At 73.4% G+C, this 22,219-nt stretch overlaps 2 protein-coding genes across 5 annotated transcripts; both read left to right on the top strand.

Annotated features, from left to right (window-relative positions):
• Window positions 1-1,750: 1,750 nt before the first annotated feature.
• Window positions 1,751-13,628, top strand: C13H14orf93 (chromosome 13 C14orf93 homolog). Of its 4 annotated transcripts, XR_006573224.1 has the most exons (8): window positions 1,751-1,879; window positions 8,767-9,368; window positions 9,772-10,029; window positions 10,109-10,170; window positions 10,425-10,528; window positions 10,901-11,013; window positions 11,210-12,341; window positions 13,159-13,628. XR_006573224.1 is itself a non-coding variant. In XM_044986206.1 (6 exons), the coding sequence occupies exons 1-6, from the start codon at window positions 8,880-8,882 to the stop codon at window positions 11,615-11,617; spliced, it is 1,434 nt and encodes a 477-aa protein (XP_044842141.1). In that variant the 5' UTR covers window positions 7,844-8,879; the 3' UTR covers window positions 11,618-12,375. The 4 variants fall into 4 exon arrangements, 1 of the variants encoding a protein (XP_044842141.1); XR_006573225.1 differs by lacking the exon at window positions 1,751-1,879 and having other exon boundaries at window positions 7,844-9,368; window positions 9,859-10,029; XM_044986206.1 differs by lacking the exons at window positions 1,751-1,879; window positions 13,159-13,628 and having other exon boundaries at window positions 7,844-9,368; window positions 11,210-12,375.
• Window positions 13,629-14,304: 676 nt separating this feature from the next.
• Window positions 14,305-20,145, top strand: HAUS4 (HAUS augmin like complex subunit 4). Its single transcript, XM_044985891.1, has 10 exons — window positions 14,305-14,465; window positions 15,452-15,512; window positions 15,581-15,723; window positions 15,798-15,929; window positions 16,305-16,445; window positions 16,532-16,628; window positions 17,418-17,563; window positions 17,630-17,760; window positions 18,703-18,771; window positions 19,830-20,145. Exons 2-10 carry the CDS (start codon window positions 15,458-15,460, stop codon window positions 20,011-20,013), a joined length of 1,098 nt encoding a protein of 365 aa, XP_044841826.1. The 5' UTR covers window positions 14,305-14,465; window positions 15,452-15,457; the 3' UTR covers window positions 20,014-20,145.
• Window positions 20,146-22,219: the final 2,074 nt, after the last annotated feature.

Raw genomic sequence — 22,219 nt, 5'->3', positions numbered from 1 at the left:
GCTCCTGGAGCCAGGGAGTCCTGGGCTCCCCCCAAGCGGCCTGTGCCCTGCAAGCCCCCATCTCACCCCCCTTGTTCTTGGCTGGGTCACTCTGTGGGAGGCAAACCAGGGTTAACCTCGCCCGCCCCCATCTCTGCTCCCCCTCCATCCCCGCAAGGAGCTGATGGCGCAAGTAAGAGAGACCCGGGTCTTATCCCCCCAGCGCTTCAGAGAGGGCGACACGGAGCAGCCAGGGCTGGGAGGCGGTAGGAGCAGCTCGGGGTGTCCCTGGCAGGGCCCCACTGAGGAGTGTGGGGTTGGAGGGGGTAGGAGCTGGATGCGGAGCAGTTGGGGGACTGGGGAGTGGGAGCAGGTCAGGGTGCCCATGGCAGGGCCCCGTTGAGGAATGCGGGGGGGGTGCTTCTGCGTCTGGGGGTGTGCATGCTGTGGGCCAGCAGTGCAGTGGCGGAAGGGGGGGAGGGATGGGGCAGCTGGGGAGGGGGGCTGAGGGAGTGGGAGCAGCCGGGGAAGCAGTGCTTGCTGTGAGCTGGGGGGGCGTGTGCAGCTGGGAGCGGGGGGGAGGGAGTGGGAGCAGCCGGGGAAGCAGTGCTTGCTGTGAGCTGGGGGGGCGTATGCAGCTGGGAGCGGGGGGGTGAGGGAGTGGGAGCAGCCGGGGAAGCAGTGCTTGCTGTGAGCTGGGGGGGCGTATGCAGCTGGGAGCGGGGGGGTGAGGGAGTGGGAGCAGCCGGGGAAGCAGTGCTTGCTGTGAGCTGGGGGGGAGGGAGTGGGGGGAGCGGTGCGTGCTGTGGGCAGGCGTGGGCAGCTGGGGGGGCGTGTGCAGCTGGTGAGGTGGGAGTGGGGGGAGCAGTGCGTGCTGTGGCTGTGGGCAGGCGTGTGCAGCTGGGGGGGAGCTGGGCAGGCGTGTGCAGCTGGTGAGGTGGGAGGGGGGAGGGAGTGGGATCAGTGCGTGCTGTGGGGGGGGGTGTGCAGCTGGGGGGGCGTGCGCAGCTGGTGAGGTGGGAGTGGGGGGGAGGGAGTGGGGGGAGCGGTGCGTGCTGTGGGTGGGCGTGTGCAGCTGGGGGGGCGTGTGCAGCTGGTGAGGAGGGAGTGGGGGGGAGGGAGTGGGGGGAGCGGTGCGTGCTGTGGACAGGCGTGTGCAGATGGGTGGGGCGGGGAGCTGGGCAGGCGTGTGCAGCTGGTGAGGTGGGAGGGGGGGAGGGAGGGGGGGAGCGGTGCGTGCTGTGAGCAGGTGTGTGCAGCTGGGGGGGCGTGTGCAGCTGGTGAGGTGGGAGGGGGGAGGGGGGGATCAGTGCGTGCTGTGGGGGGGCGGGGAGATGGGCAGGCGTGTGCAGCTGGTGAGGTGGGAGGGAGTGGGATCAGTGTGTGCTGTGGGGGGGCGTGTGCAGCTGGAGGGGAGCTGGGCGGGCGTGTGCAGCTGGTGAGGTGGGAGGGGGGGAGGGAGTGGGATCAGTGCGTGCTGTGGGGGGGCGGGGAGCTGGGCAGGCGTGAGTGGGGGGAGCGGTGCGTGCTGTGAGCAGGCGTGTGCAGCTGGGGGGGCGTGTGCAGCTGGTGAGGTGGGAGGGGGGAGGGAGTGGGGGGATCAGTGCGTGCTGTGGGGGGGCGGGGAGCTGGGCGGGCGTGTGCAGCTGGTGAGGTGGGAGGGGGGGAGGGAGTGGGATCAGTGCATGCTGTGGGGGGGCGGGGAGCTGGGCAGGCGTGTGCAGCTGGTGAGGGGGGAGGGAGTGGGATCAGTGCGTGCTGTGGGGGGGCGTGTGCAGCTGGGGGGGAGCTGGGCGGGCGTGTGCAGCGCCCCAGCCAATCAGAGCGGGTGTGGGGGGGAAGCGGCCTACGTCCCCCCCTCGTGCACACACGAATACAAAGAGCCGCCCGCGACCTTCCTGTATCCTTTACCCGGGGCACTGGGGGGCCGGGCCTGGCCCCCCACCCAGCCCCCCTGCGCTGCCTGGCCTGGGCACACGTGCAGAGGGGCGGGCTGGGGCAGGGACGTGTGCAATACAGAGGGGGCGATAGGTACATGGGACGCGGCTGGGTGGGGGAGGGGTGGGGACTAGATAGATGCAGGGGAGCTAGAGAGGGAGGGGAACAGATGTGGGGGGCTGGACAGGGAGGGGGTTTGTGGGGGGCTGGAGGGGGTAGATAGATATCTCGGGGGTGGGATTTGATTGCACAGCTCTTGGGGATGGGAGGACAGAAAGGAGGAGAGATGTACACGCTCACAGGGGAGGGGTGGAGAACGTGGGGGGGAGAAGGCCGGCGTGGGGAGGGGGGGACGGGGAGGGGAGGGGTGAGGGAGGCACGGCGAGGGGTAGGAGGGGAGGGGAGGGGTGAGGGAGGCACGGCGAGGGGTAGGAGGGGAGGGGAGGGGTGAGGTACGCAAGGCGAGGGGTAGGAGGGGAGGGGTGAGGGAGGCACGGCGAGGGGTAGGAGGGGAGGGGAGGGGTGAGGGAGGCACGGCGAGGGTTAGGAGGGGAGGGGAGGGGTGAGGGAGGCACGGCGAGGGGTAGGAGGGGAGGGGAGGGGTGAGGGAGGCATGGCGAGGGGTAGGAGGGGAGGGGTGAGGGAGGCACGGCGAGGGGTAGGAGGGGAGGGGAGGGGTGAGGGAGGCACGGCGAGGGGTGGGAGGGGAGGGGTGGAGTACGTGGGGGGGAGAAGGCCGGCGTGGGGAGGTGGGGACGGGGAGGGAAGGGGTGAGGGAGGCACGGCGAGGGGTAGGAGGGAAGGGGTGAAGGAGGCACGGCGAGGGGTGGGAGGGGAGGGGTGGAGTACGTGGGGGTGAAGAAGGCTGGCGTGGGGAGGGCGCGATGGACAGGGGCCACGTGCAGAGGCCCAGGAACTAGGGGGGTGGGGGTGCTGCAGCCCCGCTCCTAGCCTCAGCTTGGGGGGCAGGCACAGTGGTTTTCAGCACCCCCACTATTAAAAATGTTCCAGCACCACTGGCCACGCATGGGGAGGGATGGACAGAGAGGCCGCAATGGAGGAGGACCAAACACGTAGGGAGGATGGATGGGGAGGAAGGCCGGGGGGCGGCCATGACAGAGGTTAGCGTGACCTGACAGGAGGTGTGGGGGGGTTGGCGTGACCCAGACTGCTGTGGCCCTGACAGAGGGTGGCGTGACCTGACAGGAGGTGTGGGGGGGTTGGCGTGACCCAGACTGGTGTGGCCGTGATAGAGGGTGGCGTGACTTGCCAGCAGGTGTGGGGGGGTTGGCGTGACCCAGACTGGTGTGGCCGTGACAGAGGTTAGCGTGACCTGACAGGAGGTGTGGGGGGGTTGGCATGACCCAGACTGGTGTGGCCGTGACAGAGGTTAGCGTGACCTGACAGGAGGTGTGGGGGAGTTGGCGTGACCCAGACTGGTGTGGCCGTGACAGAGGTTAGCGTGACCTGACAGGAGGTGTGGGGGGGTTGGCGTGACCCAGACTGGTGTGGCCGTGATAGAGGGTGGCTGACCTGACAGGAGGTGTGGGGGAGTTGGCGTGACCCAGACTGGTGTGGCCGTGACAGAGGGTGGCGTGACCTGTGAGGAGGTGTGGGGGGGTTGGCGTGACCCAGACTGGTGTGGCCGTGACAGAGGGTGGCGTGACCTGACAGGAGGTGTGGGGGGGTTGGCGTGACCCAGACTGGTGTGGCCGTGATAGAGGGTGGCGTGACCTGACAGGAGGTGTGGGGGGGTTGGCGTGACCCAGACTGGTGTGGCCGTGATAGAGGGTGGCTGACCTGACAGGAGGTGTGGGGGAGTTGGCGTGACCCAGACTGGTGTGGCCGTGACAGAGGGTGGCGTGACCTGACAGGAGGTGTGGGGGGGTTGGCGTGACCCAGACTGGTGTGGCCGTGATAGAGGGTGGCGTGACCGGACAGGAGGTGGGGGGGGGGTTGGCGTGACCCAGACTGGTGTGGCCGTGATAGAGGGTGGCGTGACCAGACAGGAGGTGTGGGGGGGTTGGCGTGACCCAGACTGGTGTGGCCGTGACAGAGGGTGGCGTGACCTGACAGGAGGTGTGGGGGGGTTGGCGTGACCCAGACTGGTGTGGCCGTGACAGAGGGTGGCGTGACCAGCCAGGAGGTGTGGGGGGGTTGGCGTGACCCAGACTGGTGTGGCTGTGATAGAGGGTGGCGTGACCTGACAGGAGGTGTGGGGGGGTTGGCGTGACCCAGACTGGTGTGGCCGTGATGGAGGGTGGCGTGACCGGACAGGAGGTGATAGGTGTCACCCAGGTCTGGAGATCATCTGTTTGGGGGGGAGGAGCCCTGAAATCCAAGATGGCTACGGGGTGGCCATGAAAAGGGCCCAACTTCAAAGTCCCCCCTGAGGGACCCCTTCTCCCCTCTCTGCTCCTTGACCCCCCCTCTCTTCTGCCCTGGCTCAGCGATTGCCGGATCTCAGCCAATCGGCTCCTTCGGGCTTTTGCCGCGCTAGCCAATGAGAGCGTTGGTGGCGAGGGGCGCGGCGCTTTGTACACGGCCGCGGCGCTCGCTCCCTCCTCACACACTGCCCCCGCTCGCGCGCTGCACACACGGCGGGGAACGTTGGACAGGCCGGGATTCGAAACCGTTGGGCCCCAAGTAAACAACCAACGGCCTGGACGGGGCGGGGCATCGTTAGCATTTATGGTAATGAGGATCCCGGGGGACTCCCGGGCTTGTCACACAAACCGCTGTTCCAAGCCCATCAGCCTGCATCACGCCAACCCCCCCCCGGCCCCACGTCACGCCAACCCCCCCCTGCCTCGCCAACCCCGCCCGGCCCCACGTCACGCCAACCCCCCCGTGCCTCGCCAACCCCCCCCGGCCCCACGTCACGCCAACCCCCCCCGTGCCTCGCCAACCCCCCCGCCCCACGTCACGCCAACCCCCCTCTCAGCCCCACGTCACGCCAACCCCCCCGTGCGTCGCCAACCCCCCCGGCCCCACGTCACGCCACCCCCCCCCGCCCCACGTCATGCCAACCCCCCCGTGCCTCGCCAACCCCCCTCTCAGCCCCACGTCACGCCAACCCTCCCTGCCCTGTATCTCGCCAACCCCCCCCACCCCAGCCCTGTGTCACACCAACCCCACGTCACGCCAACCCCCTGGCCCTGTGTCACGCCAACCCCCTGGCCCCACGTCACGCCAACCCTCCCTGCCCTGTGTCTTGCTAACCCACCCACCGCAGCCCCATGCCACCCCCCCACCCCAGCCCTGTGTCACACCAACCCTCCAGCCCCACGTCACGCCAACCCTCCCTGCCCTGTATCTCGCCAACCCCCCCCCACCCCAGCCCCGTGTCACGCCAATCCCACGTCACGCCAACCCCCTGGCCCTGTGTCACGCCAACCCCCTGGCCCCACGTCACGCCAACCCCCTGGCCCCACGTCATGCCAACCCCCCGGCCCCACGTCACGCCAACCCTCCCTGCCCTGTGTCTCGCCAACCCCCCCACCCCAGCATCATGCCAATCCCCCACCCCAGCCCTGTGTCACACCAACCCCCTGGCCCCATGTCATGCCAATCCTCCCTGCCCTGTGTCTCGCCAACCCACCCACCCTGGCATCATGCCAACCCCCCCACCCCAGTGTCATGCCAACCCCCCCTCAGCCTCGTGTCACGTCAACGCCCCGGCCCCATGGCCCACCAACCCTCCCTGCCCTGTGTCTCGCCAACCCACCCGCCCCAGCATCGTGCCAACCCCCCACCCCAGCCCTATGTCACGCCAACTCCCCCTCAGCCCCGTGTCACGTCAACCCCCGGCCCCACGTCACGCCAAACCCCATGGCTCTACATCACGTCAACCCCCCCAGCCTTGTGTCACGCCAGCCCCATGTCACATCAATCCCCTGCCTTGGCCCTGCATCATGCCAATCCCCGCCCTGTCCCTGCATCATGTCAACCCTGCTCCCCGGCCCCATGTCACGCCAACCCCTACGTCAGAGCCAACTGCCCCCAGCCCGGATCAGGTCGACATGCCCAGCCCCACGTCAGGCCAACCCTTCCTGGTCCCACGTTGTTGTACTTAAAGTACTTTTCAGGGGGGATAAGGCAAAGCACCACTTCATTGGTGATACATGTTGTATCAGTCAACATAGGCATACGCTATATGTTACACTCCTGCACGCGCACACGTGCACACGCGCACACACACACCCTCCGTCTGTGCGCCCCTTAGCTGCACTGGCCAGGTGAGTTAGAGGGGGGTGGGGCGAGCCGGACCCCTCCCATTTCTAGCAGCTTCCCTCTCCTGCAAATCTGTGTGTGTCTGTTGGGCCTTCGTGCAGCTTCCCTGCGGGGGGGGTGGGTCCCAGTGCTGCACAGGGGCTGCTCCTGGCTTCTAACCCCCGAGGCCGTCGGTACGTCTGCTCTTCACTGAGCCCGCCGGCCACCTGGCTTGGTCCTGGCTCTGGCTGCCAGCTCCTCGCCAAGGCTTGCAGCTGCCTGGAGGCGCCCGCCTCGCCCCTCGCGCTCCAGCAGGGCAGCTGATTGCCGGGGGGGCCGAGAGCTCATTCTGCTCCCGGCAAAGAGCCATGTTGAACATGAGCCGCAGGCTCTGCACGAAGCGTTCGAGACCCGCAGCTGAGACACGGTTGTAGGAAAATACAGGCCTCATGCAAAGTTATGTGAAGATGCTTAATGCAGAGATTTATCTATAACGTCACGCCACCCCCCCGGCCGCGTGACGCCACCCCCCCCCTCGGGCTCACGTCACGCCACCCCCCCGGCCGCGTGACGCCACCCCCCCACCTCGGGCTCCCACCACGCCACCCCCCCCGGCCCGTGTGACGCCACCCCCCCAGCCTGCATCACGCCAACCCCCCCCGGCCCGCATCACCCCCCCCTCCGGCCCACATCACCCCCCCCCAGCCCACATCACCCCCCCTGGCCCGCATCACACACCCCCCCCTCCGGCCCACATCACGCCACCCCCCCCCCTCCGGCCCGCATCACGCCACCCAGCCCGCATCACGCCACCGCCACCCAGCCCGCATCACGCCACCACCACCCCCTCCGGCCCGCATCACACCACCCCCCCCTCCGGCCCACATCACGCCCCCCGGCCCGCTTCACTCCACCACCACCCCCCCGGCCCTCATCACGCCACCCCCCCCGGCCCGCATCACACCCCCCCCCTCCGGCCCGCATCACGCCACCCGGCCCGCATCACACCCCCCCCCCTCCGGCCCGCATCACGCCACCACCACCCCCTCCGGCCCGCATCATGCCACCCCCCCCTCCGGCCCGCATCACGCCACCCGGCCCGCATCACACACACACCCCCTCCAGCCCACATCACGCCACCACCACCCCCTCCGGCCCGCATCACGCCACCCCCCCTGGCCCGCATCACGCCACCACCACCGGCCCGCGTGACGCCACCCCCCCCTCTGGCCCCCATCATGCCACCCCCCCGGCCCGCGTGACGCCACCCCCCCCGGCCCACATCACGCCCCCCCGCCCCTCCGGCCCGCATCACGCCACCCGGCCCGCATCACACCACCCCCCGCCTCCGGCCCGCATCACGCCACCACCACCCCCTCCGGCCCGCATCACGCCACCCCCCCCCTCCGGCCCGCATCACGCCACCCGGCCCGCATCACACCCCCCCCCTCCGGCCCGCATCACGCCACCCCCCCCCTCCGGCCCGCATCACGCCACCCCCCCTGGCCTGCATCACGCCACCCAGCCCGCATCACGCCACCACCACCGGCCCGCGTGACGCCACCCCCCCCTCCGGCCCCCATCATGCCACCCCGCCGGCCCGCGTGACGCCACCCCCCCCGGCCCACATCACGCCCCCCGGCCCACATCACGCCCCCCGGCCCGCATCACGCCACCACCACCCCCTCCGGCCCGCATCATGCCACCCCCCCGGCCCGCATCACACCCCCCCCCTCCGGCCCCATGTCCAGTGGCACTGGAACAATCTGTACAGTGGGGAACTGAGAGCCATTGACCCAAACTGTAACCCTAGAGATAATGGAAACCACTTCAAGCCCGGCCTAGCTCCAGCCCCTACTCTCACACTAGCCTCAAGGGCCCCCACTCCTGGCTCACGCCAACCCCCTGCCCCCATCCCGGGTCACGCTAATCCCCTGCCCCCATCCCGGGTCACGCTAATCCCCTGCCCCCATCCTGGGTCAGGCTGACGCCCTTCCCCCCATCCCGGGTCACGCTAATCCCCTGCCCCCATCCCAGGTCACGCTAATCCCCTGCCCCCATCCCGGGTCACGCCAACCCCCTGCCCCCATCCTGGGTCAGGCTGACGCCCTTCCCCCCATCCTGGCTCACGCCAACTCCCTTCCCCCATCCCGGGTCACGCCAACCCCCTGCCCCCATCCCGGGTCACGCCAACCCCCTGCCCCCATCCCGGGTCACGCCAACCCCCTGGCCCTCATGGCCACTGACCAGCAATCCCTGCCTCCCAGGCGTCAAGCTCCCCTCACAGCCACCCACCTCACGGTCACAGCAACCCCCAGTCACAGCCACCCCCCCTCAGAGCCACCAATCCCCCCTCACAGCTGCCCCCATCATGCCAACCCCCACCTTGCAGCCAGTAGCCTCCCCCCATAGCCATCCCCCCTTCACGCCAACCCTGCCCTTGCAGCCACCCCCTGGGTCACACCAACCCCCCCGCCAGCCATCCCCCCGTCATGCCAACCCCGCTCTCACAATCGCCCCCCTGGTCACACCAAACCCCAACTCGCAGCCACCAAGCTTCCCTCACAGCCACCCCCCTGGGTCATGCCAATCCCCCGCCCCCGAGGTTGTATTTTCCTTGACCTCCCCTCCCCTCAGCCCCTGCAGCGCTCACCCCCGACCAGGAGTGCCATGGGCTCTGGGAGCCACCCGTGGGTGTGCCCGCGCCAGGGGTGCTGAGTGGGAAGCTCCCACAATCCCTTGGGGCCGCCATGTCCTTCAGCGCCACCATCCTCTTCTCACCTCCCGGCACCCAGGAGGCCACAGGCTGCTGCTGCGCCTGCAAGCGGGAGCCGGGGGCGGAGGGGGCGGGCGGTGCCCCCCCGCCCCCCTGCGCCCCCATCAGCGTCTCGGGACACGGGCTGGCGGTGCAGAGCTCCGAGCAGCTGCTGCACGTCATCTACCAGCGCCTGGACAAGGCCGTGGGGCTGGCCGAGGCCGCCCTGGCCCTGGCCAAGGCCAACAACCAGGCCCTGCGGCGGCTGGAGGAGGAGGTGGGGGGGCTGCGAAGGGAGGCGCACCCAAGCGGCAAGGCCAGCCCCCCCCCGCCGGCGGCCCAGGAGCAGGAGGTGGAGGCTGAAGGCTTGGGGAGCAGCGTCCAAGTGGTGATCGAGGAGCTGAGGCAGCTAGGGGCAGCGGCAGGGCCGCCCGGACGCCTGGGTTTCTCACCGGTGCAGCCTGGAGACTCGGGACTGGGTGGGGTGTGTGAGCCACAGCCCCCCCCCCCCCCACGCCCTGCCATGGTGCTCGCTTAGCCCCCTCTGGCTGGGAACAGCTGGCTTCTGTCTCAGAGCTGCTCGGCAGCGATGCATTATGGGAGTCACGCCAACTCCCACTTGGCGCCTGGGGCTTGAAGGGCAATGCCAGAGATCGGGGGGTTGCAGGGTGCTGCGGGTTGGGAGTGAGGGGCACCAGCAGGGCTGGGGCGAATCCCGGGGTGCTGCGGGTTGGGAGTGAGGGGCACCAGCAGGGCTGGGGCGAATCCCGGGGTGCTGCAGGTCAAGAGTGAGGGGTGCCACGGGGCTATGGGGGAATCCCAGGGGGCTGTGGGTCAGGAGTGAGGGGCATCGTCAGGGCTGATGCATTTCTCCCCCACTCCCCAAGGTGCTGGAGGAGCTGCCCCCCCTGGAGGTCCCCCATCAGCGAGTGGTGGTCCCAGATTTTCACACCACCCCCTCCCCTTCCCCCCAGCCTGTGGGGGAGCTGTCGCCCTCAGGCTCCGAGGAGCCGCCCCCCTGCGCTGCCCTAGAGGATGGCGGCCCCGGGGAGCCCCGTTTCTCACTGGGGTTCATCAGCAGCCCCTGCCGCAGCCGGGGCAATGGGCCCAAGAACGCCCGGCGCAAGAGGGACCTGGTGCTGTCGGTGAGTGGGGGCTGCCCGGGATGCTGGGGGGGGCAGCCTGGGGATCCCTCACCCCAGTGACTCACTGTCTGCCCCACAGAAACTTGTCCATAACGTCCACAACCACATCACCAACCAGAGGAGATTCAACGGCTCGGAGAGGTGAGTCCTGGCATGCCCCTCCCCCCGCTCTAACCACTAGACCCACCTGCCTGCCTAGAGGCAAGGAGAGAACCCAGGAGTCCTCGCATTACCCTCCCCCTCCTCTCTAACCATTTGACCCCCTCCACTCCCAGAGCTGGGATAGAACCCAGGAGTCCTGGCTCCCAGCCCCACTCTCTAAGCTCTAGAGCTGACGGGCAGCGGGATGCAGGGCCCTGGTCTGACTCTCGCCCCCTCTTCTGCCCCCTTGGCAGCATCAAGTCTTCCTGGAACATTGGGGTGGTGAAATTCCTCTTGGAGAAACTGAGGCACGAACTGATGATGAGTCAGCACAACTACACCGACAAGGAACTGAAGGGTGAGCGCGTCTGTACACCCTGCCCCCCATGCCCCTCGGCGCCTTCCCGCCCGACCCCTGCCCCCTCTGTGCCCCTCGGCGCCTTCCCGCCCGACCCCTGCCCCCTCTGTGCCCCTCAGCGCCCGACCCCTGCCCCCTCTGTGCCCCTCGGCGCCTTCCCGCCCGACCCCTCCCCCCTCTGTGCCCCTCGGCGCCCGACCCCTGCCCCCTCTGTGCCCCTCGGCGCCTTCCCGCCCGACCCCTGCCCCCTCTGTGCCCCTCGGCGCCTTCCCGCCCGACCCCTGCCCCCTCTGTGCCCCTCGGCGCCTTCCCACCCCACCCCTGCCCCCTCGGTGCCCGTGGCGTGCTGCCGACCGAGCCTGTCGTGCCCAGGTGCCTGCGTGGCGTACTTCCTGACCAAGCGGCGTGAGTATCGCAACTCCCTGAACCCCTTCAAGGGGCTGAAGGAAAAGGAGGAGAAGAAACTGCGGAGCCGGCGCTACCGGGTGAGGGGCCTGGCATGGTGGGGTCCCGGCCGGGCCGGGGGGTGCATGTGAGGAGGGGTGGGGGTCGGGCACAGCCCGTGGATCGGGGTTATGGAGGTGCAGGGGGTGGGGCCACAGGGGAGTGGTGGGGGCAGGGCCGTGCGTGGCCGGGGCCCCTGGCAGCGCGGTGAGGCTGACCCCCCGTCTCGCCCCCCAGCTCTTCGCCAACCGGGCGGGCGTGGCGCGGCTGCTGGGCCCCGAGGAGCAGCGCCTGTGGCGGGGCGTGACGGAGGAGCTCATGTCGGACGAGGAGGACAGCCCGAGCGAGCCGGGGGTGTGGGTGGCTCGGTCCCCCCGCTTCCGTGCCGCCCCCCTCACCCAGCTCTGCTACCGCCTGGACATCAACGCCAAGCACGGCGCCAAGGCCAACCGGGTCTACGGGCCGCCCTCCGAGCGCCTGCCCTCCGCCGAGGCCCAGCTCCTGCCCCCCCACCTCTACGACCCCCGCTTCCAGGAGCCTGAGGAGGGGGGGGACTCCAGCTCTGCCCCTGTCCCCCCACCCCACAAGGCCTTCTGCCCTGACCTCCGCCCCTTCCTCGAGGTCAAGGTGGAGAAGGATGAGTGAGCCGGGACAGCTGCCCACACCCAAGATGGCCGCCGCGGGGGCCAGCGACCCTCCCGACGTGGGCTCAAGGTGGAGAACGCTGATGGACCCAAGATGGCTGCTGGAGGACTCTGGGGGAATGGGGACAGGAAATGGGGCAACAAGGTGGAGAGAGATGAGTGAGCCAAGATGGCTGCCATGCATCCAAGATGGCTGCCGCACATTCAGCATGGTTGCCTCCCAGCAAGATACCACCAGTGGGCTGTGAGGGGGCGGGAGCTGCAACGTCCCCCCCCCCCCACCTCAGTGCTGCCAGGGATCCTGGGGAAGGATAAGTGAGCCAAGATGGCCACTGCAGATTGGGGGGGCAGGGCTGTGGAATGCCCCTCCCCCAACCTCAGGGTGGAGACAGATGAGAACTTGGGGGACAAAAAGGGGGAGCCAAGGCGGCTGCTCCACATCCAAGATGGCCGCCCTGCACACAAGATGGCCACTGTGGGGAAAGGGAACAGACCACCCCCAGCCCCACTGGGCCTGATCTCATGGTGGAGGAGGATGAAAGACGGGGGCGCCAGAAATGCTGGTGTCCCCCAAGGAACTGGGGGGGGCAGTGTCAAGGGGGGAGTCCCCTGAAATACGAGGCCTTTTCACTCTCACACCCTGCCTCAGTATCTCCTTTCGCTGCGGGCTCTACTGCTTCTCTGTGCCAGGACGCCTGGGTTCTCTGCGCTGGGGGAGGGGAGAGGTGATGGGGTGGGAGTAAGGACGCCTGGGTTCTCTGCGCTGGGGGAGGGGAGAGGTGATGGGGTGGGAGTAAGGACGCCTGGGTTCTCAGCGCGGGGGGAGGGGAGAGGTGATGGGGGTGGGAGTAAGGACGCCTGGGTTCTCTGCGCTGGGGGAGGGGAGAGGTGATGGGGGTGGGAGAAAGGATGCCTGGGTTCTCTGCGCTGGGGGAGGTTAGAGGTGAAGGGGTGGGAGTAAGGATGCCTGGGTTCTCTGCGCTGGGGGAGGGGAGAGGTGATGGGGGTGGGAGTAAGGACGCCTGGGTTCTCTGCGCTGGTCTAGGGGAGAGGTGATGGTTGAGGTATTAAGGAAGACAGGGTTCTCTGCGCTGGGGGAGGGGAGAGGTGATGGGGGGGAGTAAGGACGCCTGGGTTCTCTGCGCTGGGGGAGGGGAGAGGTGATGGGGTGGGAGTAAGGACGCCTGGGTTCTCTGCGCGGGGGGAGGGGAGAGGTGATGGGGGTGGGAGTAAGGACGCCTGGGTTCTCTGCGCTGGGGGAGGGGAGAGGTGATGGGGGTGGGAGTAAGGACGCCTGGGTTCTCTGCGCTGGGGAGGGGAGAGGTGATGGGGTGGGAGTAAGGACGCCTGGGTTCTCTGCGCTGGGGGAGGGGAGAGGTGATGGGGGTGGGAGTAAGGACGCCTGGGTTCTCTGCGCTGGGGGAGGGGAGAGGTGATGGGGGTGGGAGTAAGGACGCCTGGGTTCTCTGCGCTGGGGGAGGGGAGAGGTGATGGGGGTGGGAGTAAGGACGCCTGGGTTCTCTGCGCTGGGGGAGGGGAGAGGTGATGGGGGTGGGAGTAAGGACGCCTGGGTTCTCTCCCGGCAGGGTTGGGGGATCGGGGAGGGGGGTGTTCAGGGGGGTCTGAGGCCAGGCCTGGCTTGGGCACCTCCAGGCTGGGCCCTTCCCCTGGCAGACACTGGGGTTGCCCATTCTGCCCCCACTTCTCCGCTCCCAGAATACCCTGCCTGTGCAAAATTAGCATATGCAAATCATACATTTGACTATATTACTGGTACTAAACAGGCCTCCCTCTGCCCCCGCCATTGCCTGGGAAACCCCCCGCTCAGGGAGGGGCAGGGCCCATGGCTGGCTGGGGGAAGGGCAGGGTGAGGGTCATGGGGCAGCCCTGGCAGGGCCCTCAGTAGGGGGCAGAGGGAGGAAGGGGGCAGCAAGTACCATGTGGTGGGGGGGAGGAGGCCTGAGCTAGCCCCTCCCCTGCTGTGTACCCCCGCCCCCCTCAGCCCCTCCCCTGCCGTGTACCCCCGCCCCCCTCAGCCCCACCCCTGCCGTGTTCCCCCACCCCCCTCAGCCCCACCCCTGCCGTGTTCCCCCGCCCCCCTCAGCCCCTCCCCTGCCCTGTTCCCCCGCCCCCCTCAGCCCCTCCCCTGCCCTGTTCCCCCGCCCCCTCAGCCCCTCCCCTGCCCTGTTCCCCCGCCCCCCTCAGCCCCTCCCCTGCCCTGTTCCCCCGCCCCCCATAGCCCCTCCCCTGCCCCCCGCCCCCCTCTGCCCCTCCCCTGCCCTATTCCCCCGCCCCCCATAGCCCCTCCCCTGCCCCCCGGCCCCCTCTGCCCCGCCCCCGCCCTGTTCCCCCGGCCCCTCCGCCCCTCCCCTGCCCCCCGCCCCCTCCCCCCCTCCCCGGCCCCCGCCCCCCTCAGCCCCTCCCCTGCCGTGTTCCCCCGCACCCTCAGCCCCTCCCTCCCCTGTTCCCCCGCCCCCTCAGCCCCTCCCTCCCCTGTTCCCCCGCCCCCTCAGCCCCTCCCCTGCCTCCCTCCCCCCTCAGCCCCTCCCTGCCCTGCTCCCTCTTCCCAGCCCCTCTCTGCCCTGTTGCCCCGCCCCCTCCCAACCCCGCCCCCGGCGCTCCCATTGGCTCCCGGCTCCCAGCCCCCCCCCCGGCGCTCCCATTGGCTCCCGGCTCCCAGCCCCCCCCCCCCGGCGCTCCCATTGGCTCCCGGCTCCCAGCCCCCCCCGGCGCTCCCATTGGCTCCCGGCTCCCAGCCCCGCCATCCGGAGCTCGCCGCGCGCTCACCCCGCGCGGACGGGAGAAAAGGCGGGAACCGAGGCTGCTCCGGCTGGGCGGGGCGGCTCCAGGTATTTTGCCGCCCCAGGCGGGGCGGGGACCAGGGGACGCTCCGCAGGCTCCGCGCTTGGCGGGCTGGTGCCTGGAGCCTGTTCTCACCGCGGTCCGACCCCACCAGCAGGGTGGGAGGGGCGATGCCCGGGGGGAGGGGCCCGGAAGGGGCTGGGGGAGGGGCGGCGCCCGGGGGAGGGGCCCGGAAGGGGCTGGGGGAGGAGCCCGGAAGGGGCTGGGGGAGGGGCGACGCTGGGGGGAGGGGCCCGGAAGGGGCTGGGGGAGGGGCGACGCCCGGGGGAGGAGCCCGGGAGGGGCTGGGGGAGGGGCGATGCCCCGTGGGGAGGAGCCCGGAAGGGGCTGGGGGAGGGGCGATGCCCCGGGGAGGAGCCCGGGAGGGGCTGGGGGAGGGGCGACGCCCCGGGGAGGAGCCCGGGAGGGGCTGGGGGAGGGGCGATGCCCCGGGGGAGGAGCCCGGAAGGGGCTGGGGGAGGGGCGATGCCCGGGGGAGGGGCCCGGAAGGGGCTGGGGGAGGGGCGATGCCCCGGGGAGGAGCCCGGGAGGGGCTGGGGGAGGGGCGATGCCCGGGGGAGGGGCCCGGTAGGGGCGGCGCCCGGGGGAGGAGCCCGGAAGGGGCTGGGGGAGGGGCGATGCCCAGGGGAGGGGCCCGGAAGGGGCGGCGCCCGGGGGAGGAGCCCGGAAGGGGCTGGGGGAGGGGCGACGCCCGGGGGGGCGAGGTGCTGCCCCGGAGGGTCGTGCCCTGGTGCTCTTGGCAGGGGGTGTCCGTGGAAGGCCTTTGGGGGTCCTACACCTCAGCAGTGGGAGCTGGGCATGGGCCACCCCCCCCCTGGATGTGGGGCGCCCCCTGCGGCCCCACAGGTGCTGCCTGGTTCGGCGGGGGCCCAGGTGGGCGTAGGCTGGGCGCCCCCCCGTCTGACTGGCGCGTCCGGGGGCACCCAGGCCAGGGGCGGCACGAGGCCCCGCTGAGCCCTCGCGTCTCTTGCAGCGGGTGATGGCTGCGCCGAGCAGGGTGCCAGGGGACATGGGCGTGGAGCTGCTGGGAGCAGGTAAGTGGGGGAGGGGCCCGGCTGGGCGGGGGGTGCCCCTCGCTCCCCCTCACTGTGTCTCCCCACAGCTGGCGGTGCCCGCCTGCCCCTGTGCCAGCTGACGGAGGAGGACGCGAGTGCCCATCCCGGCTTGGCCAACCTGCTGCTTGGCCTGACCCCCTACCTGGACCCCAGTGGGCTCAGCACCCCCCTGGCCCGCCAGCTGGAGCAGGTACGTGTGGGGACGCCCCGAGGGAGGGTGGGTGCCCTGCTGCACCCCGCTCACCCCCTTCTCACCCCCTGCAGGCGGGGAAGGAGCTGCAGCTGCGTCGGGCGGCCTGGCTGCGCTGGGAGGCCCTGCACCGGCTCCTGCAGGAGGCGCTGAGAGAGCAGAGGGCCGGCAGGGGGGACGCCAGCCCTTCCCTGGAGCACAGGAAGGTGAGTTGGGGGGGAATGTGGGGGCACAGAGACAACAGGGCAGGGCCTGGGGGCTGGGCTGGGATTTGGGCTCAGGGGAAGGGGACATGAGGGAGGGGCTTGGGGGCTCAGGGGATGGGGGAGGGATTGGGGAGAGTGGGAGGGGTTTGGGGGCTCGGGGGAAGGGGGAGGGATTGGGGGCTGAGGGGTGGAGGGTTTGGGGGGCTCAGGGGGAGGGATTGGGGGCTGGGGGGGGAGAGAAGGCAAAGGGGGGAGGGACGTCCCTGGGAACTAGGGGCGTGGGGAAGGGCTGGGGGTCATGGGGTGGGGGAGGGTTTAGCTGGGGGTGGGCAGTGCTGGCCCCACATTCTCTGACCCCTGGTTCCTCCCCCATAGTTCCTGGAGACGCTGGAGCAGCGGCTGCTGCTGGGGGAGCTGAGCCGCATCCTGGAGCCGGGTCCTTCCCTGTGTGGTGCCCGCCCCCCCCTGCTGGGCCTGGGGGCCCCTGACCTGCTGGAGCTGCTGCCCCCGAGCCAGGTAACCCACCCCCATGGGCAGGGAGCGGGAGGGACCCCGGCGTCCGGGTGCTGAGCCCTCTCTCTGTCCCCCCCCCTCCCCCGCAGGACCTGGCGCTGCTGCGGCAGCACCTCCCCCAGGAGATAGAGGAGCGGCTGCGGTGCAAGGGGCTGGCCCTGCTCAGCTACCACCGGCCCGACAGCGGTGAGTGGGCGGGGGCCGGAGAGCGGGGGGGTCGGCTCTGCCCCCTGTGCCCCCAGACGGCGCGGGGGAGTCGGCGCCGTGCCGTGCTCTGCCCCCTGTGCCCCCAGACGGCGCGGGGGAGTCGGCGCCGTGCCGTGCTCTGCCCCCTGTGCCCCCAGACGGCGCGGGGGAGTCGGCGCGCTGTGCCATGCTCTGGCCCCTGGCGGAGGGACTGGCAGGGGGGTGGGGGGCAGGGGGCAGGGGGTGTCAGCTCTGCCCCCTGTGCCCCCAGACAGCGCGGGGGAGTCGGCGCCGTGCCGTGCTCTGGCCCCTGGCGGAGGGACTGGCAGGGGGGTGGGGGGCAGGGGGTGTCAGCTCTGCCCCCTGTGCCCCCAGACAGCGCGGGGGAGTCGGCGCCGTGCCGTGCTCTGCCCCCTGTGCCCCCAGACAGCGCGGGGGAGTCGGCGCTGTGCCATGCTCTGGCCCCTGGCGGAGGGACTGGCAGGGGGGTGGGGGGCAGGGGGCAGGGGGTGTCAGCTCTGCCCCCTGTGCCCCCAGACAGCGCGGGGGAGTCGGCGCTGTGCCATGCTCTGGCCCCTGGCGGAGGGACTGGCAGGGGGGCAGGGGGTGTCAGCTCTGCCCCCTGTGCCCCCAGACAGCGCGGGGGAGTCGGCGCTGTGCCATGCTCTGCCCCCTGTGCCCCCAGACGGCGCGGGGGAGTCGGCGCCGTGCCGTGCTCTGGCCCCTGGCGGAGGGACTGGCAGGGGGGTGGGGGGCAGGGGGTGTCAGCTCTGCCCCCTGTGCCCCCAGACGGCGCGGGGGAGTCGGCGCGCTGTGCCATGCTCTGGCCCCTGGCGGAGGGACTGGCAGCGGAGCAGCGGCGCCTGCAGGCGGGCCGGAGCCGGCGCCGGGAGCTGATGGGGCTCTTGGAGAGGCAGCGAGCCGCCTACCCCCAGGTATGGGCCGGGCGGGCGGGGTGGGGCGGGGCGGGGCCGCCCCCTCTCACTGCCGCTCTCCCCCAGGTTCTCCTGCGGTGCCTGGGCCTGCTGCGGCGCCTGGCTCTGGAGCACCGGCTCGGGGCGCAGGCCCAGCTGGACCAGCTCAACACCCACTACCTGGAGGTGAAGTGCAGCGCCATGTTCCTCAAGATCCGGTGAGCACGCGGGGCGGGGCCGGAGCTCAACGCGGGGGGGCTCAGCGCTGACGGGGGGGCCGGGGCCGGAGCTCATCGGGGGGGGCCGGCGCTGACGGGGGGGGGCCGGGGCCGGAGCTCATCGGGGGGGGGCTCGGCGCTGACGGGGGGGGGCCGGGGCCGGAGCTAAACGCGGGGGGGCTCGGCGCTGACGGGGGGGGGGCCGGGGCCGCAGCTCATCGGGGGGGGCCGGCGCTGACGGGGGGGGGGCCGGGGCCGGAGCTCATCGGGGGGGGGCTCGGCGCTGACGGGGGGGGCCGGGGCCGGAGCTCATCGGGGGGGGCTCGGCGCTGACGGGGGGGGGCCGGGGCCGGAGCTCAACGGGGGGGGGCTCGGCGCTGACGGGGGGGGCCGGGGCCGGAGCTCATCGGGGGGGGTCTGGCGCTGACGGGGGGGGGCCGGGGCCGGAGCTCATCGGGGGGGGTCTGGCGCTGACGGGGGGGCCGGGGCCGGAGCTCATCGGGGGGGGGCCGGCGCGGAGGGGGGGGGGCCGGGGCCGGAGCTCAACGCGGGGGGGCTCGGCGCTGACGGGGGGGGGCCGGGGCCGGAGCTCATCGGGGGGGGCCGGCGCTGACGGGGGGGGGCCGGGGCCGGAGCTCATCGGGGGGGGTCTGGCGCTGACGGGGGGGCCGGGGCCGGAGCTCATCGGGGGGGGGCTCGGCGCTGACGGGGGGGCCGGGGCCGGAGCTCATCGGGGGGGGGGGCCCGGCGCTGACGGGGGGGGGGGCCGGGGCCGGAGCTCATCGGGGGGGGGGCTCGGCGCTGACGGGCGGGGGCCGGGGCCGGAGCTCATCGGGGGGGGGGCCGGCTCCGGGGCGGCGGCTCGGCGGTGACTTGCCCGGCCCAGTGGCCCCAGGGGAGTTGGGGCTCGGTTGGGGGGCTCAGGGCTCGCTGTCCCCGCAGGCTGGAGGAGCTGAGCCTGCTGCTGGACACCTACTCGCCGGAGAGCGTCGAGGTGCATCGCGCCATCAGGTGCGGGGGGCCGGGGGGCAGCGGGGGGGGGCCCCGGCTGGCACTCACCCCTCCCCCAGGGCCGGCCCGTGGGGCTCAGCGCCCCGCCCCCCCCCTCCCCCCAGGGCCGGCCCGTGGGGCTCAGCGCCCTCCCCCCCCTCTCCCCAGGGCCGGCCCGCGGGGCTCACCGCCCTCCCCCCCTCTCCCCAGGGCCGGCCCGCGGGGCTCACCGCCCTCCCCCCCCACTCCCCAGGGCCGGCCCGTGGGGCTCACCGCCCTCCCCCCCCACTCCCCAGGGCCGGCCCGTGGGGCTCACCGCCCTCCCCCCCCACTCCCCAGGGCCGGCCCGTGGGGCTCAGCGCCCTCCCCCCTCTCCCCAGGGCCGGCCCGTGGGGCTCACCGCCCTGCCCCCCCCCCCAGGGCCGGCCCGTTGGGCTCAGCGCCCCGCCCCCCCCCTCCCCGGGGCCGGCCCGGGGGGCTCACCGCCCCGCCCCCCCCTCCCCCCAGGGCCGGCCCGGGGGGCTCACCGCCCCGCCCCCCCCTCCCCCCAGGGCCGGCCCGGGGGGCTCACCGCCCCGCCCCCCCCCCTCCCCAGGGCCGGCCCGTGGGGCTCACCGCCCCGCCCCGCCCCCCCGCCCCAGGGCCGGCCCGGGGGGCTCACCGCCCCGCCCTGCCCCCTCTCCCCAGGGCCGGCCCGGGGGGGGCCCCGCCCCGCCCTCCCCCCCCCTCCCCAGGGCCGGCCCGGGGGGCTCACCGCCCCGCCCTCCCCCCCCCTCCCCAGGGCCGGCCCGGGGGGCTCAGCGCCCCGCCCCCCCCTCCCCCCAGGGCTGGCCCGTGGGGCTCACCGCCCCGCCCTGCCCCCTCTCCCCAGGGCCGGCCCGGGGGGCTCACCGCCCTGCCCCCTCTCCCCAGGGCCGGCCCGGGGGCCTCACCGCCCTGCCCCCACCCCCCAGGGCCGGCCCGCGGGACTCCCCGCCCCGCCCCCCCCCTCCCCCCCGGGCCGGCCCGTGGGGCTCACCGCCCTGCCCCCTCCCCCCAGGGCCGGCCCGTGGGACTCACCGCCCTGCCCCTCCCCCCAGGGCCGGCCTGCAGGGAGCCGTGCAGCAGCAGGAGCAGGAGCTGGCCACGGCGCAGAAGATCCTGGCCACCTACGAGAGCCTGGGCCCCGAGTTCGAGGGGCTGGTGCAGGAGTACGCCCAGCTGTGCGGGGCCGTCGAGAACAAGCGCTGGGCCCTGCACGAATTCAACAAGGGCTGCCACTGACGGGGGCCCTGGATCCCCTGCTCGGCGCCCCTCCCCGCGCCAGCCCGGGACCCAGGAGTCCTGCCCCCGGCGCCCCTCCCCGCGCCAGCCCGGGACCCAGGAGTCCTGCCCCCGGCGCCCCTCCCCGCGCCAGCCCGGGACCCAGGAGTCCTGCCCCCGGGGCCCCGCGCCAGCCCAGAACCCAGGAGTCCTGCCCCCGGGGCCCCGCGCCAGCCCAGAACCCAGGAGTCCTGCCCCCGGGGCCCCTCCCCGCGCCAGCCCGCGACCCAGGAGTCCTGCCCCCGGGGCCCCTCCCCGCGCCAGCCCGCGACCCAGGAGTCCTGCCCCCGGGGCCCCTCCCCGCGCCAGCCCGGGACCCAGGAGTCCTGCCCCCGGGGCCCCTCCCCGCGCCAGCCCGGGACCCAGGAGTCCTGCCCCCGGGGCCCCTCCCCGCGCCAGCCCGGGACCCAGGAGTCCTGCCCCCGGGGCCCCTCCCCGCGCCAGCCCGGGACCCAGGAGTCCTGCCCCCGGGGCCCCTCCCCGCGCCAGCCCGCGACCCAGGAGTCCTGCCCCCGGGGCCCCTCCCCGCGCCAGCCCGGGACCCAGGAGTCCTGCCCCCGGGGCCCCTCCCCGCGCCAGCCCGGGACCCAGGAGTCCTGCCCCCGGGGCCCCTCCCCGCGCCAGCCCGGGACCCAGGAGTCCTGCCCCCGGGGCCCCTCCCCGCGCCAGCCCGGGACCCAGGAGTCCTGCCCCCGGGGCCCCTCCCCGCGCCAGCCCGGTACCCAGGGGGCCTGCCCCCGGCGCCCCTCCCCGCGCCAGCCCGGGACCCAGGCGTCCTGCCCCCAGCCTCCGGCGCCCCTCCCCGCGCCAGCCCGGAACCCAGGAGTCCTGCCCCCGGGGCCCCGCGCCCCTCCCCGCGCCAGCCCGGGACCCAGGAGTCCTGCCCCCGGCGCCCCTCCCCGCGCCAGCCCGGAACCCAGGAGTCCTGCCCCCGGCGCCCCTCCCCGCGCCAGCCCGGGACCCAGGAGTCCTGCCCCCGGCGCCCCTCCCCGCGCCAGCCCGGGACCCAGGAGTCCTGCCCCCGGGGCCCCGCGCCCCAGCCCCCGCCAGCCCGGGACCCAGGAGGCCGGCCCCCGGCGCCCCTCCCCGCGCCAGCCCGGAACCCAGGAGTCCTGCCCCCGGCGCCCCTCCCCCCGCCAGCCCGGGACCCAGGAGTCCTGCCCCCGGGGCCCCGCGCCCCTCCCCGCGCCAGCCCGGGACCCAGGAGTCCTGCCCCCGGCGCCCCTCCCCGCGCCAGCCCGGGACCCAGGAGTCCTGCCCCCGGCGCCCCTCCCCGCGCCAGCCCGGGACCCAGGAGTCCTGCCCCCGGCGCCCCTCCCCGCGCCAGCCCGGGACCCAGGAGTCCTGCCCCCGGCGCCCCTCCCCGCGCCAGCCCGGGACCCAGGAGTCCTGCCCCCGGCGCCCCTCCCCCCGCCAGCCCGGGACCCAGGAGTCCTGCCCCCGGCGCCCCTCCCCGCGCCAGCCCGGGACCCAGGAGTCCTGCCCCCGGCGCCCCTCCCCCCGCCAGCCCGGGACCCAGGAGTCCTGCCCCCGGGGCCCCTCCCCGCGCCAGCCCGGGACCCAGGAGTCCTGCCCCCGGGGCCCCTCCCCGCGCCAGCCCGGGACCCAGGAGTCCTGCCCCCGGGGCCCCTCCCCGCGCCAGCCCGGGACCCAGGAGTCCTGCCCCCGGCGCCCCTCCCCGCGCCAGCCCGGGACCCAGGAGTCCTGCCCCCGGGGCCCCTCCCCGCGCCAGCCCGGGACCCAGGAGTCCTGCCCCCGGGGCCCCTCCCCGCGCCAGCCCGGGACCCAGGAGTCCTGCCCCCGGCGCCCCTCCCCGCGCCAGCCCGGGACCCAGGCGTCCTGCCCCCAGCCACCGGCGCCCCTCCCCGCGCCAGCCCGGAACCCAGGAGTCCGGCCCCCGGGGCCCCGCGCCCCTCCCCGCGCCAGCCCGGGACCCAGGAGTCCTGCCCCCGGGGCCCCGCGCCAGCCCTTTACCCAGGAGTCCTGCCCCCAGCCCCCGGCGCCCCTCCCCGCGCCAGCCCGGGACCCAGGAGTCCTGCCCCCAGCCCCCGGCGCCCCTCCCCGTACCAGCCCAGAACCCAGGAGTCCTGCCCCCAGCCCCCCGTGCCCCTCCCCGCGCCAGCCCAGAACCCAGGAGTCCTGCCCGCAGCTCCCTGTGCGCCCGCGC

This window comes from Mauremys mutica, chromosome 13 (assembly GCF_020497125.1).
Source record: "Mauremys mutica isolate MM-2020 ecotype Southern chromosome 13, ASM2049712v1, whole genome shotgun sequence".
Classification (NCBI taxonomy): Eukaryota; Metazoa; Chordata; order Testudines; family Geoemydidae; genus Mauremys; species Mauremys mutica.
Note: the sequence above shows the minus strand (reverse complement) of the source record. Positions and strands in the feature narration are given on the sequence as shown.